Raw genomic sequence first — 15,376 nt, 5'->3', positions numbered from 1 at the left:
CACAATCACCACCGAGTCACGCCATGCGAGCTGTACAGGAAGGTATTATCTGCTAGTCTTCCAGATATACAAGATTTTCTTACACTGTGGTTGAACTGGGAAACATCAAAGTGCAACTGGAAGCAAGGTCTTGTTTTCCAAATGTATTCAGAGCGGTCAACTGCTTTTGCAATAGTGCTGGACAAGTTACATCAGCCAGGGTTGAATCACCAAAAAAATTTGTGCCTATAAAAACAGCAACTCTGCACTTTAACCCATGCTTTTTTTCCAAACTAGTGTGGCAAAAGGCAAACTGTCCTTTTAAATACAGTGAGTCACCTCAAAGAGCCATGTAAAGAGCAGAGACTCTTTGCTCAGCATCGACGCTACACTATAAAGGAGCCTTCAGAGAATGAATGAGTCTATGTCTATAGTCCATAGAAAGTGTGTTGCATTTTGCAAGCATGTAACAGGCTGCATAATGTGGCACACAATCGTGGTTTGCCTGAGAGATGTGGTATGATGAACCTGACCCTCCAAATGATACAGCCAAATCGGACAGTGTTACAACTTTGTTTGAATCTAATTAGCAGAATGTAAAAACAGATAATCAGATGCAGCATTTATTTTTTTTTTAACTAATTTGTTTAATCTGTGGTCAATATCACATAGTAAGCCCTTATATTCCTTAATTCATTGGCCACATCTCTTATAGCACCACTATTGCATTTTGTGACTCCAGAACAGTGTTCCTCAGCACATACAGTAGCCAGATGGTCACCCAGCGGTTTCCAAGACAGACGTGTATGCGCAGCCAGCCCCCAAAGGTGTGCTTTACATCGCAGCACTATCACCACGTGGATTTGTGTCCTTAGCACAGGGGTCAGCGTTTGTAATACTGTCTAAAAAAGAATAAAAAGCTGTCGCCTTTTCACATCAACTTTGATATCCGACTGCTTTTTTATTTCGGGCACTGTGCAACTTTCTGAACTTGAACTTTTGAGTGTCTCCCCCACCCTGTATCACTTGTTCAACTTCATTTTACTCCTTATACCACTGCTTAAGCCAAGAAATAGTACATTTTTCCTAGTCTCCAATTCTCAATCACTGAAATTCTTTTTTCCATGTGCTTTTGCCATCGTCTATTAACAAAGCACTGAATGGAAGGGGCTATTTATATTGATTTGCATATTTAAAGATGCAAAATTCTAGGAGTCATGGGGGATGTAGGCACGTGCATGTTCGTTAAAGTTTATGTTCATTGGCATTAATAAAGGGGAAGCATGTGGAACTTGGCATATGCAAAGTTTTATGTATCTGGATTTTTTTGTGCAGTTTCACATTTCCAGTTTGGTCCATATACCATGTGAATTCAATGCAGGGCATTATACATGAGGCCCTATGACACCAGCTCTCTTAAAACTACTTCAGTAATATTCAAATAAAGTCGAATAATTCACCTTAATCTTACTGCTGACAATACTAAAGTGTTTCTTTAATCTTTACAAACATGCAAACCACTCTTTGGTGTATATTTTTTGATCACACTATAAGCGATATTGTACTATTCCTGACAATGAAAGGTATTATATATAAGAATGGTAATACATATGATATACTGAGGACTTTCAAATGTTTCAGTTAATAAATGTGTGAAACTATTACAGAGAAACTTTTGGTTATGATGGACAGTAATAGGAAAAGATTCATGGGCACTTTCAAGTTTTGACAGCTTTTAACTGGAAAAGTATAAATGTTCTTATGTTTACTATACGCTGATTCAACATTAAGAGACAAACCCAAAGAAGTTAATCAAACAAACACATTACCATATAAAGCAAACATTCAACAAATGTTACAATTTACAATTGGCTCTGTTGATTACAAATGTTAAAAAAACACAAACTAAGAACTAAAACATTTACTTTAAACAATATAATTAATAAACAATTGAGTGCTTTACATGTACACTACATTATAGTACTATTTTGTTTTCAATACTTTATACATATATATTTACAGAAATAGAGTACAAACAGGCTGAGTGACCATTACAGTGAGTCAGTGGTAGGGACCGAACCAGCAACCTTGTGGTTTACAATCACAATAGTCATTTACTACCCCCAAAGATCCCTGTGGTAAATTTAGAGCACTTAATGGAAATTTGCAGAGTTAACTGCTTTAAAGTTGAAATTTGCAAAAGAAATAGTTTAATTAAAGTGTACACATGTAATTTTCTTTTTTTCTTGTGGCATAAAAAAAAAAACAAACTAATGTTTCATTGCATATATGGCTTGTTGAGTTCTACAATGCTTATCAGGAACAGTCAATATAATGTAAGGTAAAAAGAAGACAAAAAGATAACAGAAAACAAAATAAATCTTTTTTTAACTTAAGGCTTTCTGCATTGTAGAATCTCAGCATATACAGGTGCTGGTCATAAAATTAGAATATCATGACAAAGTTGATTTATTTCAGTAATTCCATTCAAAAAGTGAAACTTGTATATTAAGATTCATTCAATACACACAGACTGATGTATTTCAAATGTTTATTTCTTTTAATTTTGATGATTAGAACTGACAACTAATGAAAGTCCCAAATTCAGTATCTCGGAAAATTAGAATATTGTGAAAAGGTTCAATATTGAAGATACCTGGTTCCACACTCTAATCAGCTAATTAACTCGAAACACCTGCAAAACCCTTTAAATGGTCTCTCAGTCTAGTTCTGTAGGCTACACAATCATGGGGAAGACTGCTGACTTGACAGTTGTCCAAAAGAAGACCATTGACACCTTGCACAAGGAGGGCAAGACACAAAAGGTCATTGCTAAAGAGGCTGGCTGTTCACAGAGCTCTGTGTTCAAGCACATTAATAGAGAGGCGAAGGGAAGGACAAGATGTGGTAGAAAAAAGTGTACAAGCAATAGGGATAACCGCACCCTGGAGAGGATTGTGAAACAAAACCCATTCAAAACTTTGGGGGAGAATCACAAAGAGTGGACTGCAGCTGGAGTCAGTGCTTCAAGAACCACCACGCACAGACGTATGCAAGACATGAGTTTCAGCTGTTGCAATTCTTGTGTCAAGCCACTCTTGAACAAGAGACAGTGTCAGAAGCGTCTCAACTGGACTGCTGCCAAGTGGTCCAAAGTTATGTTCTCTGATGGAAGTAAATTTTGCAATTCCTTTGGAAATCAAGGTCCCAGAGTCTGGAGGAAGAGAGGAGAGGCACAGAATCCACGTTGCTTGAGGTCCAGTGTAAAGTTTCCACAGTCAGTGATGGTTTGGGGTGCCATGTCATCTGCTGGTGTTGGTCCATTGTGTTTTCTGAGGTCCAAGGTCAACGCAGCCGTCTACCAGGAATTTTTAGAGCACTTCATGCTTCCTGCTGCTGACGAACTTTATGGAGATGCAGATTTCATTTTCCAACAGGACCTGGCACCTGCACACAGTGCCAACGCTACCAGTACCTGGTTTAAGGGCCATGGTATCCCTGTTCTTGATTGGCCAGCAAACTCGCCTGACCTAATAATCCAGGGCAAAGGAGCCCCAACTAAATATTGAGTGCTGTGCATGCTCATACTTTTCATGTTCATACCTTTCAGTTAGCCAACATTTCTAAAAATCCTTTTTTTTGCATTGGTCTTAATTGATATTCTAATTTTCCGAGATACTGAATTTGGGACTTTCATTAGTTGTCAGTTATAATCATCAAAATTAAAAGAAATAAACATTTGAAATACATCAGTCTGTGTGTAATGAATGAATTTAATATACAAGTTTCACTTTTTGAATGGAATTACTGAAATAAATCAACTTTGTCATGATATTCTAATTTTATGACCAGCACCTGTATAATTATGCCCTAAGCACAAAAGCAAATTTTTAATTTACGTTACAACCATAAGCTATGTATGTCTATACTCTGCTTTTAAGAATCCAGTGTACTTATCACTTTAAACTTTTCAATAACACTATAGTTGGCTTATTTCTTAACTCTTAAACTGAATATAAAAAAATACTGTAATAATGTAATCTTCTATGCTATGTCAAAAATACTGTACCAACAGAAAAATGAAATCTGAACAACCATCTCAATCAACTATCGTAATGACTGATCATAAATCATTAATGATTAATATGAGAGCTACCATGAAAAGAAATATAATGTACATGATCAAGCAATACAAAAACACTAACTTAGTTCAAGGACTGATAGTGAAAATGTCTGAACTAAAATGAAAAATTGTAGAGGTAAGTAAAAGAGCATGTAAACTTCAGATTATGAAGGTGAACCATGTGGTTCAGTGCCCTGCTACTCTTTATCATTCTCTATTGCAATGATGTTTGCCTTTGGCTCACTTACCTTAAGCTGCTGATGCTACAGTACATAAACAAAAGCTCTGTGAATTCTTACTCCTTATTTCTTTCTTTGTCATGTATAATCTCTCTCACAACCAGTCCTAACTCTAAATTGATATTTAACTATAGTTTTTTTTTTTTTTTTTATAATTCACTAGTTGTTACCTGGGTATATGCATATAAAACAATAACGTACGAAAGCAAATAGTTATTCTTTTTAAATGTTGACCCTTTTTTCATTGCTGGCTGAAATGCCAGTATTCCATCCACCTGATAATTGTCAATTTCCCTGCTCTTGTGAGTTGAGAGTTTTTTCTTTTTGTGTATAATTGGATTCTATAATTTTGGTCACTCCTTGATGGGTTGGAATCATTAATGCTACTTATTTTTTTATTTCCTAGTTTATTGTGTTTCCTAAATATATATTTAATATGACATTAATAAACTGGAGACTTGATAAATAACTGGATACAACATATAAGGCTGGGAAAACTATTGTGTTGTGTGTTGTTCCCCCTAATAAACCCCTATTCATAATTAAACTTCTTCAACTCTATATGTTAAGTTGAGGTAACTCTACTGTAATATACATGCTGAATTTAATAAACATCGACACAACTGTTTTGGAGTAAAATGTGTTTTCTTTCACAAGTTAAATTCTTGAAGCTCCACAAGGCCTTTATTTTAAACTGCACAAACAATAATGTACGTACAAAATTTTTGTTAAATCAGACATTACCATTTTTGACTGATGTGAAATTATTCAGTTTGTCCCCCATCACACCACACCACTCTCCCCCACTATCATTTTCACTGTATCACTAAAATGGAATGTAGGCTAAAAACCTAAAGAGCACATCAGATTCATTACTAATGGTTGAATTTTTTGCCATGATAATGCGGTTTTGGTTTGCAACCAAACCAATGCCCCCACCCCAGTTGTCAATGGAACTTTTAAAAGACCATAGAGTCTGGATTTTAAGTTGTATCAACAGCAATATTCCTGCATTAATTAAGTAAACTTTGACTCAGCCCTTTTGAATTGATGGATTTTGTTTGCCATTCTTCACTACAACCACATTTCAAATGAAGCTTTCGAAACACCATGTAGTCTGGAATTTCAGTTGCTTAAGCTTTACTAAACATACAGAACTTCATGTATGAATAAGAAATGTTACTATTTTGCTAGGATAATGGATGGATGGATAAACAATATTAGTTAGATATTGAGCTCTTAAGCAATATTTCTCAACTTTGGTCTAGTGGGACATGAAGCTTTCAGGTTTATGTAATTTTTTTGGAGTTTGTAATGCACGATAGAAGATCAGTATGTATTATTTATATAGGTTTACAGTTGGAACATTGGTAAGATTAAGAGGCTTGGCACGGGTGTAGGTTATAGTTAGTGTAGTTATAATACTGTTGCAAAACCTATTCAGAGCCTTTATAGTTTGTATTCAACATGCTAGGTTATGTTTAATGAGCTAATTCTTTGGATTTGGCGCTGATCCCTTTCTGAATATTGTTTCAAGTACCTTTCGATTGGCCATGCGATTGTATACCTTACACTAAACGTGCAGCAGCGCTGTGGGGGACGATTTTAACTGCATCTGCGAGTGCCGATTGAGAATATGACAAGAGGGACAAGCGTAATACATTGTATAATTAAAAAACAAACCTAAACTGCTAACACTTAAGACGTGAACTAAAGGCTAGGACAGCATCTTGTGCAAATATTTTATAAAAGTAAGTTGCGCACTTACCTATATTCTGACTCTAAAAACTAGGCACAAATGAGGTATAAGGTTAAAGAAGTTAAAAACGGAAATCACGTGTTAAAATATGGTTAGCACAAACTTCAGTAGTTTCAACAGTTATCTTAGCAGCAGGACAGAAAAACTCTGAACACCATGACTGAATGAAATGAGAGCCTTACTTTATCTCATCATGCAAACTGAAGTCTATTATAAGACGCCTCCCAAATGTAGTTTTAAAAATGCAATTAAATGAACGCAAATAAAGAAATAACTATTAGCAAGAACTAAACATATAAGCCTGCTGCCGATTTAAACAGAGTTGATGGATTTGTGTAACATTATTTTTGGCATGGGTGGTTATGTATCTAAATTTAGTTTTACTGTGAGCAATCCCGAAATTAAGAATGACGTTTTCTTTAAGATATGCCACAAAAAGGCAACTAAATTACAAGAGATATGAACATGTCCTTTTTATATTGCAATACTGTCTTTGTCAATATTTGTAAACGCTCCGAGTTCCTAAAATCAAAAGCGCTACATATGTGGATAAGGTAAATGTAAATGAATTGTTGAGTGAGTTCAAGCCTGGTCATATGTGTACGGTCATATGATAAAACAAGAAGATAAATACACGATGACAAAATATAATTTATTGATTATGCCCACTTTCTTCCTATAACCGAAATAAAGATATGGACTACCTCTCAATATATTCGCTACCTTTAACAACATGAGTACGACAGCTGTTTTCTGCTAATATCGGAAAGGTGCACCCTACAAGCGGTACTTAAGATATATTTTAGCAATGAAAACAAACCTCAAATATCACCTCTTCATCAAACTCCTCAGTCATTGCTCTCCGCCATGGATATTCCAACCTTTAAGCATTATGGGTTTGTAGTCCAAGAAAACGAAAAATCACATAGCATATTTTCACGCTAGCGTCTTCCAAGAAACTACATTACCCAGAAGAGCGCTAGCACGAGCGTAGGTAGCAGGGAGAAATTATGCGCGCTGGGCAGCACGCAGCCTCTGTAGTTTCTTTGAAGCTGTTCCAGTGACGTAACACAAGGGGCAATGTTAACGTTTCCAATTGCTTTTGGAGCGGAGCTACAAGTAATTTTTCAGAGAAGAACAAACGGACTGGAGTAAATGAACGGGTTTCTTTAAGCAGCGTTGTTTGAAGGGGCAGCAGTTTTGGATTTGGGTATTTTGCCAATGGGGACTGAAAGCTAAATCACGTTTGAGTTCCAGAGAGCGACGTGGGAAAATTATCTTGCATTCAAAGGCAAACCGTGGAAAAGTCATGGTATAAGGAGCAAGAGTTTCGGGAATCATGAGTTCAGGTTAGTTGTGCGTTGAGCAAAATGTCAGCCCTTTGGTGTATTATTTAATTTTAGATAAAAGAAGATTGATAATTAATGGAAATGTGTGTTACATTTTCGAGTTATCGTTACACATTATCCAAACGGAATGTAGGTTATTGTTATATCTGTTGATGATAAGAGCTTGTTTTCGTCGAGTCCACTAAACATGGCTTGTGCTGACAAACAAACCAAGGAGACTCACCACTTTGCCGAACGTAATCACTTATTTATGCTAATCAGCCTTTAAATATATAATGTGTTCATGGTAACTTTTTAAATAATACAATAACTTGGTTCAATGCGTAATACGAAGTTATTTTTTAAACACGCTAAAACGTTAGTTTATGTTAACACTGCTTGCATATGTGATTTTCTTATGTGAAACAACATAATGTAGTTTTCGGCACAATAATCTTTATTCTTAACGTTACTTGTAATTTGTTTTGTTTCTGAACGCGTCGAACCTTTAGACATTTTAAAACATGACTGAGTGCCAACTTCTGACACTGCTATTAAACAGAGTTCATCTTGTTTCTTAATGATGTTCCAAAAAACGTAAACCGTTTTTTAAAAAGGGGGGCATTTGTAGTTCAAGCAATAGAAATTTACCAGAGCATAAGATAACTCTGAAAGCCCTGTCTTTTGTGCCCTGTTTTGAAAAGAACAAAGCCAAGATTGCGAGAGTGAGGAAACTCTCTTGTAGATTTCATTTGTTGTCTTTTGACTTCAAAATAAAACATATTTAAAAGGATTGTTTGGTTATCATAGTAGGTCAAAATGAATAATATTGTGTCAGGATGATGCGGGCGTGTTGAAACGGTAGATTTGCTGGCTTATTACTTTAACTTGCTTCTAAATCCAAGTACAAAAACTCTCGTACAGGGTAGCTTCTTATATAATATTGTGGTGGTTCTGCATTGTCTTTTGGATATCTTCTGCTTTTGAAAGTGTTGCTTTTTCGCATAATTATTTACAGTATTTTCACATTTCTTCTCCTGTACTTAAACGTAATTTTCATGTTATCTCCCAAATACTGATGCCCGCCTTTATACTTCTCCATCCATATCTGTAGACGTAAATGCTTTTTTTGTGCAATTGTTTCTTGGACTTTACATCTCCAAGTATTGTAACATTCAAATCATTACTTGACATTCACATTATAACTGATTCAACTGCACAAATACTACAGCTGTAAACATTTTGTTAATGCTTTGTAATCAAGTGCAGTGCCTGGAGACTTGCAGACACATTTTTAATGGAATTATATGGATGATCAGGTTGCTTTGTATGGTATATTCCACTATGTCTTGTAAAGTTTTCTTTAATGACATTCACTGTGTAGTGCTACTTCAGACTGATGTTTATTTAAAAACAACAGGCATTCGTAGAATTGAAAAGAAATAATTGATTCTTTTTTTTTTTTTTAAGTCTATAGTGTTAGGTACTGGTTAGGGTTTTGTACTTCCAAGTCCTAAGGGTCTGGGTTGAAATCTCATTTCTGATACTGTGTCACTTGACCTGCATGTGCGCCAATTGGATAACCAAAACAAATGTAACCAATTGTATCATAAATGTTGTAAGTTTCCTTGGATAAAGGCATTGGTCAAATAAGTAAATGTAAATGTCAGGATTCCAGTGTAATGGAAAAGTGGTGCTATCTAAGAGCTGACTTTGGATTATGGGACCAAAGGAGCTCTTTAAACAGACACAGGAGAGCCGCAGAAAATGAACATTAGCTGGTGCACTATCATCCATGACCCACATTTTTTTTAACAGTATAAGCAACATAAATAAACATTTTATATATCTAAAATTCTGTAACGGGAGCATTTTGTGCAAGTTGTGAAATGTTGGTGCTTCTTATAGCAGGATGTTGGCAATGTCACTTTTTCATTTGATCTTTTATTGAAGGGGTTATTCAAAATATGGGAATTTACTTACCTTTCTGACCAGTGGCATCACTTTCAACATTAGGAAGTGACTTTTACATGACCTTATATAATGTATATTCTAAACTTTAATTAAGTAATGTTATTCCTGGTGTCTTATTTGAAATCTTAGTCTGTAATACTTGTAGTAAGCAAAGCCAGACTCCATCCATCCATTCATTTTCTAACCCGCTGAATCCGAAACTGGGTTACGGGGGTCTGCTGGAGCCAATCCCAGCCAACACAGGGCACAAGGCAGGAACCAATCCAGGGCAGGGTGCCAACCCACTGCAGGACACACACAAATACACCCACACACCAAGCACACACTAGGGCCAATTTAGAATCGCCAATCCACCTAACCTGCATGTCTTTGGATTGTGGGAGGAAACCGGAGCGTGGACGCGGGGAGAACATGCAAACTCCACGCAGGGAGGACCCAGGAAGCGAACCCGGGTCTCCTAACTGCGAGGCAGCAGCGCTACAATTGCGCCACCGTGCCGCCCAGCCAGACTTCCCATCCCCAAAAATTTCTTTGAAAGTTCAACAGAGAAAACCTTTAATTTGTTTTTTTTACATATAATCATGTTAGGTTGATTGATTACTGTACTCTGAATTAGCCTGCTGTGAATAAGTGTGAGTGTGTGTGTTCTTTGTGATAGGCTGGTTTCCCACTAATTGACTAAGCTGTTTAAGTGAATGAATGAGTACATTACTATTTCTTTTTATAAAATTTGTTAGAAGCTGCTTTGGTTCTCTAGTGTCTTTCACACATACTCAAAAACACAAAAATGGCAAATAGTAGTTGAGAAAATTGCTTTAATATAGAATCAGTAGAACAGAGTACTATTAACTTTAAATAGGACAAGTATTTGGATGTGTACTTCTATAAATGATATTAGTGTGAAGTTCTAAACCTCTTGGCAACATTGAAAAAATGCAAGCTTTATCAGAAGCGGCATACAAAAGGGATGTTGTCTTTATACTGGATTGCATCCAAAGTTTTAGTCCCATTTCCTTGGCTAAAAAAACAATCTGGCTTCTTAAAATACTTTCAAGAGGATACATCTGAAATGGAAGTTGCTTATGCATAGCTTGCCTTCTGTGCTTCATATTTTTAGTCCAATCCTGTCTCACAGCTGCATAGGAATTTTGACCCTTATAGTATAATACAAAAAGTATGTAAATCAGGATATGTTTGTGCAGATGGTATTATGGTGACTTGTTTATAGTTTTTGTCACATGTATAAAAGTTGGTGAGTATTAATAATACCCTTCTTGATATACAGTTTTGCTTAGGTAATGATATCAAAATAATTGCATTGTTTGTGAGTAGAATCTTTTACAATGGAACTTGGGAGGCAGAGTAAAATATCATTTCCAAACTTCAACTGTACATAATATCTTGAGAAGGCCCAATATGTTTATCGTTTGGGCAGAATGTAGTGTTGTATTGCAACATGGGTGATTCAAAAGTAGTACAAGGTTAAAAAAAAAAAAGTGAATTATGTAAATGTGTCCAGATTTTAAATAACATTTTCACCATTTATGTTTGAATGCTTGTTACCCGGCTTTACCTGGGAAATTCTGTAAGATAATGAGCTTCTTATGGTGCTGTCCGCTATTCAGATGTATCAAAAGTGGGTATGTCACAAAAACTGATAATTCAGTGCTAACTTATTACTAAAGATTTGAAAACTTAATGGTACTGACCTCTTTACAGTATTGGTAGTACTGAGTAGGTTGGTGCTGCACTCATGCATGACTGCAAGTAGATAAATTACTCCAGAAGGCACAATAATACATGATAAAAACTAAGTAAAAACTGCATATGTAAATGGCTCGCAGTGTTGATGGTACATACTGCATTAACTAACGTGGAAAAGAAAAAACACAGAAGTGCTTTCTGTTCATGCAGAAGGATTTCAGCACGTGAGTGCAGGAATCATACTAGTGTGTTTTGCTTTTTTAAAAAACCATACATAGGATGGAGTTAGTGACACTTTTATCCCTTTTTGGAATTAATTCAGAAACAGATTTGTGCCTTCTTTGAGAGCAAAATAAAGTTGCCTATCAAGTGTCAACCATTTGTAAGTGGAAATTAAAAAATAAGATTAGTCTATTTTAATAGTGTCCTGCACAGTCCCGATATACTGTATGAATGGAGGCTTTGTGTTCATTCTCTTGATTGTAATGAGTACGTCTACAAATGTCCATCAGACCAAGCTTCTGTCCATTTGTTAACCAGTATACACAGTTCAGGGTCACACTGGGATACAGTTTATATGTACCCACAGTTGTGCATATAGCACTGGGGGGATTTGGAAGGACTAGAAGCACTAACAACATTTGAAGCAAGTAAACATTGAGGAAAGATTCAAACGAAGTGGCTATTTGACTTGTCTAAACTGGCAATGACATGAGCAGTATTAATACCAAAATAAAATTTATTTAGTGTTTCAATGCTTCGAAGGACAAGGCACATCTCCTTATTAAAGTGATATGTATTGTGTTAACAGGCGCTTGTAACATGCAAGTAGTAAGATAAGCAAAATAGCATACTTCATTGCTAAATACAAATCTGCAAACACAGAATTGTATCATTTGTTTGGCTTTTGAAAGGAAACTACAGTTTATTAGTATAAACCATAAGTAAAAGCATTAATCATATATTTAAATGGCACGTTGAAGAATGTAATGCTGTCTCACAGTTACAAATTTATTGAGTATAGGTAATGACAGCCAAAGTAATATTCAAATTCTGGGTTTATCGCACAAAAAACCTTGAAAACCTCAAAACAAAGGCAGTTTAACCAAAGTTCTAAAATAAAGGACTCATGTAAAACTGACAATTTTGATTTCACACAGGGAACTTTAAAATTGGAACAAATGAGATAACAAAACAGGGACAGATTTGGAAACTAAACCATCATGAGTTTCTTGACTAATCTTTTAAATAATACTCTTCAGTGGTAATTTAACCAGCTAATTACACTATTGGTCAAAGTTTCAGAAAACCAAATTTTTATAAGTTTTTATTGAAATACATGCAGTTCAATGCCTTAATGTTTCATAAAATCAAGGTATAGAACAGATAAACAATTGCAAATAAAAAAATGTCAGGGAATCAAAATTTTATTCAAATTTTTTGATTCATCAAAGTAGCCACCTTTTGCTGACATAACAGCCAAGCAATGGTAACCCCTTTGATTCAGAATTCCAGTCCCTCTGTGCAAGTCACCAACTCTGCCTCCTGAAAAAGAAACCCAGGCCATAACACTTCCTCTCAAGTTTGACAGTTAGTTTCGCAAACTGTGGAACCATCCTTTCATCAACTTGATGGCATATAAACACCCTGCCTGATTGTGTAGGACACCATACTCACTGACACTTTGATTTTTTTTTTTTTAAGTTTCTACACTTCTAAAGATAATAATGTTCTGTCTCATTTCATTTAATTGCTGTTTTATCGCCATTATTATTAGAATATACAACTTTCTACAGTATAATATTGTCCAAATAGCAGGGTTGTGGAGTCGGTAGATAAATGCTCCGACTCCTCGGTTTCTAAATCTTCCGACTCCCCGACTCCGACTCCGACTCCTCTGTATGTATATACTATGCTAATGTATTTTCTACATCCATTGAAGGAAAGGAAGGCAACATACATGTCATTTCACCACAGAACTACTGGCTAGGAAGCCAACACTCTACTATAATGCCAGATTAAAGACAAACACAATGAAAACAAGGTTTTGTTTATTTATTTATTTTTTTAAACAAGTGTCTGGATAGTAATAGCAGGCATAAAAATCAGGAATAGGAAATGTATTGGTTCAAAAATACAAACCACATTCTTTGGTAGTTTTAACTTTTAAAACAAAAAAAAAAGCTTAACTATGTGAACTAAAAACAATATCTGGAAAACCTATATTAAACTTGGAATACAGTTATAGTTAAAGGAAAGGAAATAAATATGGCAGCCTCCATATTCCTCTGACCTCGGGTTCCCTTTAAATGCAATCTAAAATCAGTGGGCTTTAGGCTAGATTCACAGTTCCCTGTAACAGTGGAACACGACACAATGGAAAGCGGTGCCACACCTTACCTGTGCATTACATCCCATATAGTGACGCATACAGTCAATGAAAAGCATGCTTCATGGTTACTTGACATGTTCGTTTTCTGGTAACATTATGCACTGCATGCATTGGGCTTTATTCTTACAGCAGAGAAGTAGTTCATTATGACTGTTTGTGAATTGGGACATTTCAACTTACTTTTTTAATTCCCATTTAAATTTAGTAGGAGTCGGAGTCGGTTAACTTTTTGCAGACTCCGACTCCAGGTACCCAAAATTGTCTCCGACTCCTCGACTCCGACTCCACAGCCCTGCCAAACAGTACTTCAGAGGGTATAGTAACACAGTCTGTTCCTACGCCTTAAGACAGAGGGTTTTTAACTAATCAACAGAAGATGGGACACCTGTAGAAACTGTTTGCTTCAACTTGCAAGGCTTAACTTACTTTAACTGCTGCAGAACAACTGTAGGTTGTAACCTATTAGATGTTCCCTGAAAAAGGCCCATTTGTAATATTCTGAAATTTCCTTTTTCAGTTTTTGCTAACCTAAACTTTAAATGTAAACCTCTAGCAATTTACTGCTTACCATTTTAGGTCGTTGATTGTGTTATAAGTGATTGAATTTGAAGAAAACCTGAGGTGTTCTAAAACTTTTTGGCTGGTAGTATATTCAAATTTAAATCTTACAATCTATTTATATAATTCACTAAGGCAAGACAACCATGGAAAGCACGCCGGAAGAGGCGTGGATTCACTAAGCTGCCGACAAATGAGACACCTATGGCGCACGCAGGAAAGAGCCATGCCCACCAACTCCAAGACCATTGGATACGACGACAACTCGCAGGGCCACGCCCACCAACTCGGACGCAACGACACAGAAAAAATGGCATCATTTATATTCGTCTGTTGTAGAGCCACATTCAGTGCAGGTCAGGTTAATGTCATGTGCATTGACTGTTCATAGAGGCATGTTTCTCGCGGAGGTGAATCTCCATATGCAGCGTGTGAAACGGTTTGCGAGGGGTATCCCATGGGATCCTTAAAACAATCCTTTACAACTGAGGTTGAAGCACAATGAAGTAAGCAGTCTTTAAAAACCAACTTTTCGGTTATGATGCATGACCGCGTGCACCATAGCAAACTGTTTTACACACTACATACAGCTATTCACATCCGCGACAAACATGCGTCTTAGATGCTCCTGCAGGAACACGGAACACGTTTTCCTGCCCACCAACACTCCTTTTTCACCGGCCGGCGTCTACCCACGCTCTCTAGGCATTCACACTGCCTGCCTTGCCCATTTGCCCGGACGCAAAAACTCACCGACCACCCAGTTAGTCCCTTTCGTCTGCGGTAAGAGTCCACATGCACTTCTGAGCCACGCAGCGTTTGTTATGCCACGGGTTCACTATTGTGTTATATTTTGCTCTCTCCAGAGTTCCATCTTTTCATTCACTTACTGTTGTATTCTCACACCAACCCGTTTTAGACATCCGTGTCTTTCCAGAAGTGTTTAGCATTCAATAAATAATTATGCATGACATTGACCGTGTGTCTACCCAGCGCAGACAGGCATGGGTAAGCCGTTGAACCCCATTCGGGCTGCAAGCCGTGGAATTCCCACTAAATGTGACTCTTACACTCCCACTCATTACGTCCCTACCCTTTGTGCACACCCCCCTCCTACCGTGGTCGGGTATCTTGGTGGATTATAGAAAAGCAGCCAAAACCGAGGGGTATCCCATGGGGTCCTTAAAACATTCCTTTACAACTGAGGTTAAAACACAATGAAGTAGGCAGTCTTTAAAAAAAAAAGGTTTCGGTTACGACGCACGCCGGCGTGCACCATAGCAAACTGTTTTACACGCTACATACAGCAATTCGCTTCAG

At 36.7% G+C, this 15,376-nt stretch overlaps 2 protein-coding genes across 5 annotated transcripts in view; one reads left to right on the top strand and one right to left on the bottom strand.

The window, feature by feature from the left end:
* The window catches only part of vezt (vezatin, adherens junctions transmembrane protein), an 89,161-nt gene extending 82,097 nt beyond the window's left edge, over nt 1–7,064 (bottom strand). For 2 of the 4 annotated variants that reach the window (XM_039761249.1, XM_039761250.1), the window contains exon 1: nt 6,921–7,062. In XM_039761249.1, coding sequence (XP_039617183.1) covers nt 6,921–6,956 — 36 coding nt within the window. In that variant the 5' untranslated portion in view covers nt 6,957–7,062. Of the gene's footprint in view, nt 1–6,920 lie in introns of all 4 variants that reach the window. The other 2 variants (XM_039761252.1, XM_039761251.1) reach the window with 2 other exon arrangements.
* An 80-nt stretch (nt 7,065–7,144) lies between these two features.
* The window catches only part of fgd6 (FYVE, RhoGEF and PH domain containing 6), a 151,120-nt gene continuing 142,888 nt past the window's right edge, over nt 7,145–15,376 (top strand). Inside the window, exon 1 of the mRNA XM_039761247.1 lies at nt 7,145–7,449. Within this exon, the coding sequence (XP_039617181.1) occupies nt 7,440–7,449 (10 nt within the window). The 5' untranslated portion in view covers nt 7,145–7,439. The remainder of the gene's footprint in view (nt 7,450–15,376) is intronic.

Source organism: Polypterus senegalus, chromosome 8, assembly GCF_016835505.1.
Source record: "Polypterus senegalus isolate Bchr_013 chromosome 8, ASM1683550v1, whole genome shotgun sequence".
Taxonomy (NCBI): Eukaryota; Metazoa; Chordata; class Cladistia; order Polypteriformes; family Polypteridae; genus Polypterus; species Polypterus senegalus.
This window is presented reverse-complemented; position numbering and strand designations above follow the sequence as displayed.